Source organism: Etheostoma spectabile, chromosome 21 (genome assembly GCF_008692095.1).
Source record: "Etheostoma spectabile isolate EspeVRDwgs_2016 chromosome 21, UIUC_Espe_1.0, whole genome shotgun sequence".
Taxonomy (NCBI): Eukaryota; Metazoa; Chordata; class Actinopteri; order Perciformes; family Percidae; genus Etheostoma; species Etheostoma spectabile.
In genome coordinates, this window is record NC_045753.1 from 12,757,672 (window position 1) to 12,759,685 (window position 2,014).

At 36.5% G+C, this 2,014-nt stretch overlaps 1 protein-coding gene across 1 annotated transcript in view; it reads right to left on the bottom strand.

The window, feature by feature from the left end:
• The window catches only part of sgca (sarcoglycan, alpha), a 7,121-nt gene that overhangs the window by 134 nt on the left and 4,973 nt on the right, over nt 1-2,014 (bottom strand). The window contains exons 9-11 of the mRNA XM_032502301.1: nt 455-634; nt 282-308; nt 1-164 (exon numbers count right to left, since the gene is read on the bottom strand). The exon at nt 1-164 is cut by the window's left edge and continues 134 nt beyond it. Coding sequence (XP_032358192.1) covers nt 158-164; nt 282-308; nt 455-634 — 214 coding nt within the window. The 3' untranslated portion in view covers nt 1-157. The remainder of the gene's footprint in view (nt 165-281; nt 309-454; nt 635-2,014) is intronic.

Genomic DNA, 2,014 nt, shown 5'->3' on the forward strand with positions numbered 1-2,014 from the left:
TACAATTATGAACCAGAAAATGAGCATAATATGAAGTCTTTAAATTTAAATGATTGGCACTTAAAGAAAAAAAACATAATTTCTCACTGCAAATATAGAACCACAGACTGTATAAATGACACTCTGTGTATCAAAGACGCTTAATCCATCGCTGTTCTCATTTCCTGCAAAAACAAACAACATAATGAGTCTGTGTCCTTCGAAGCATCCATAATAATCCGAGAAAAAACATAAAATATAGACCAGAATGAAAGAGGTGTTGTAGGAGGAAGTGGGTTTACCTGGGCAGTGTGTCACTGTAAGGATCACTATGAAAACAGGAGAAGAAATCTATGTTAACAATGAATTAGTCGCCTCTGGTGGGTCACGTGAGCAACAGAAGCAGGATGCTGGTTAAGACAATAATACTTAATCTGTGAATAAATGTAAAGGATCAGTGGCTGGGGGACCTTACTGCTGGGCCATTATGAGGGGGATGGTGGGGCTGTCAGACTGCAGCGGAGGAGCCCGGTCTCCGGTCCGGCTGTTGAACATGGGCAGCGTGGACAGAGGTGGAGGAGCGCCACGCTCTCCAGCCATGTTCCTCAGCTCATCGCTGTTCCCGTGAATGGTGTGGTGGTGGTACAGCTGAATTCTGCAGCAGAACATCACATACAGTATGGGATGTTATACAGGTATATGGTATACAGTATGGGATGTTATACAGGTTATATTTTTTTTGATACAGTTTTTTTGTTTTATGGGTGGTATGGTAACAGGTCTATGGTATTACAGTTTATGGTATGTTATACAGGTATATGGTATCAGTGTGGATAGGTATACAGGATAGGTATACAGTATGGGATGTTATACAGGTATATGGTATACAGTATGGGATGTTATACAGGTATATGGTATACAGTATGGTATGTTATACAGGTATATGGTATACAGTATGGGATGTTAACAGGTCTATGGTATACAGTATGGTATGTTATACAGGTATATGGTATACAGTATGGTATGTTATACAGGTATATGGTATACAGTATGGGATGTTATACAGGTATATGGTATACAGTATGGGATGTTAACAGGTCTATGGTATACAGTATGGGTGTTAACAGGTCTATGGTATACAGTATGGGATGTTAACAGGTATATGGTATACAGTATGGGATGTTATACAGGTATATGGTATACAGTATGGTATGTTAACAGGTATATGGTATACAGTATGGATGTTAACAGGTATAGGGGATTACAGTATGGGATGTTATACAGGTATATGCTATACAGTATGGGATGTTATACAGGTATATGGTATACAGTATGGGATGTTATACAGGTATATGCTATACAGTATGGGATGTTATACGGGTATATGCTATGCAGTATAGTATGTTGTGTTTTTCTACAGCCTCTCCGTGAGTTTAAATTATTTATTGTTCAGTGTTAGTGCAGAGAGAGACACAAACACATTCAGATTGGGTGGAAGTGGTTAGATGAGAAAATAACTACAAAGGTGGGTGTCAATGAGTAAATGATATGTTTGATTTCACAACTAATATTGTCATCTTTTACTTAAGTAAAAGTATTAATACCACACTTAACATACTAAAATGCTATGTTACAAGTGAGTCCTGCATTCAAAAGCTTAACCCTTGTGTTGTCCTCCCGGGTCAAATAGATTAACACTTTTTTGTACCCTTTTTTTCAACATTTGACATTTTCAAAGCATTATTTTTATTTTTTTTATTTTACTAACACCACCTTACTACCACTAGTTTTACTCTACTTTTTGGAATCTATGGTCAACAACCCTGATTTGTATAGAATTACACCTAATTTTTGGTTAATAAAGCAGAAATTATGAATTATTTTGATTAATAGTTTGTTGAGTGGATGAGTTCAGGATACTGATTTGAAACCATTTCAATTTACACCCAAAATTCAATGAAAGTGATCAATTGTATTTGCAAAGAACAATGCATGGAATCCTTCCTTTTTAGTGGTAATTTGGTTAAAAAGAATG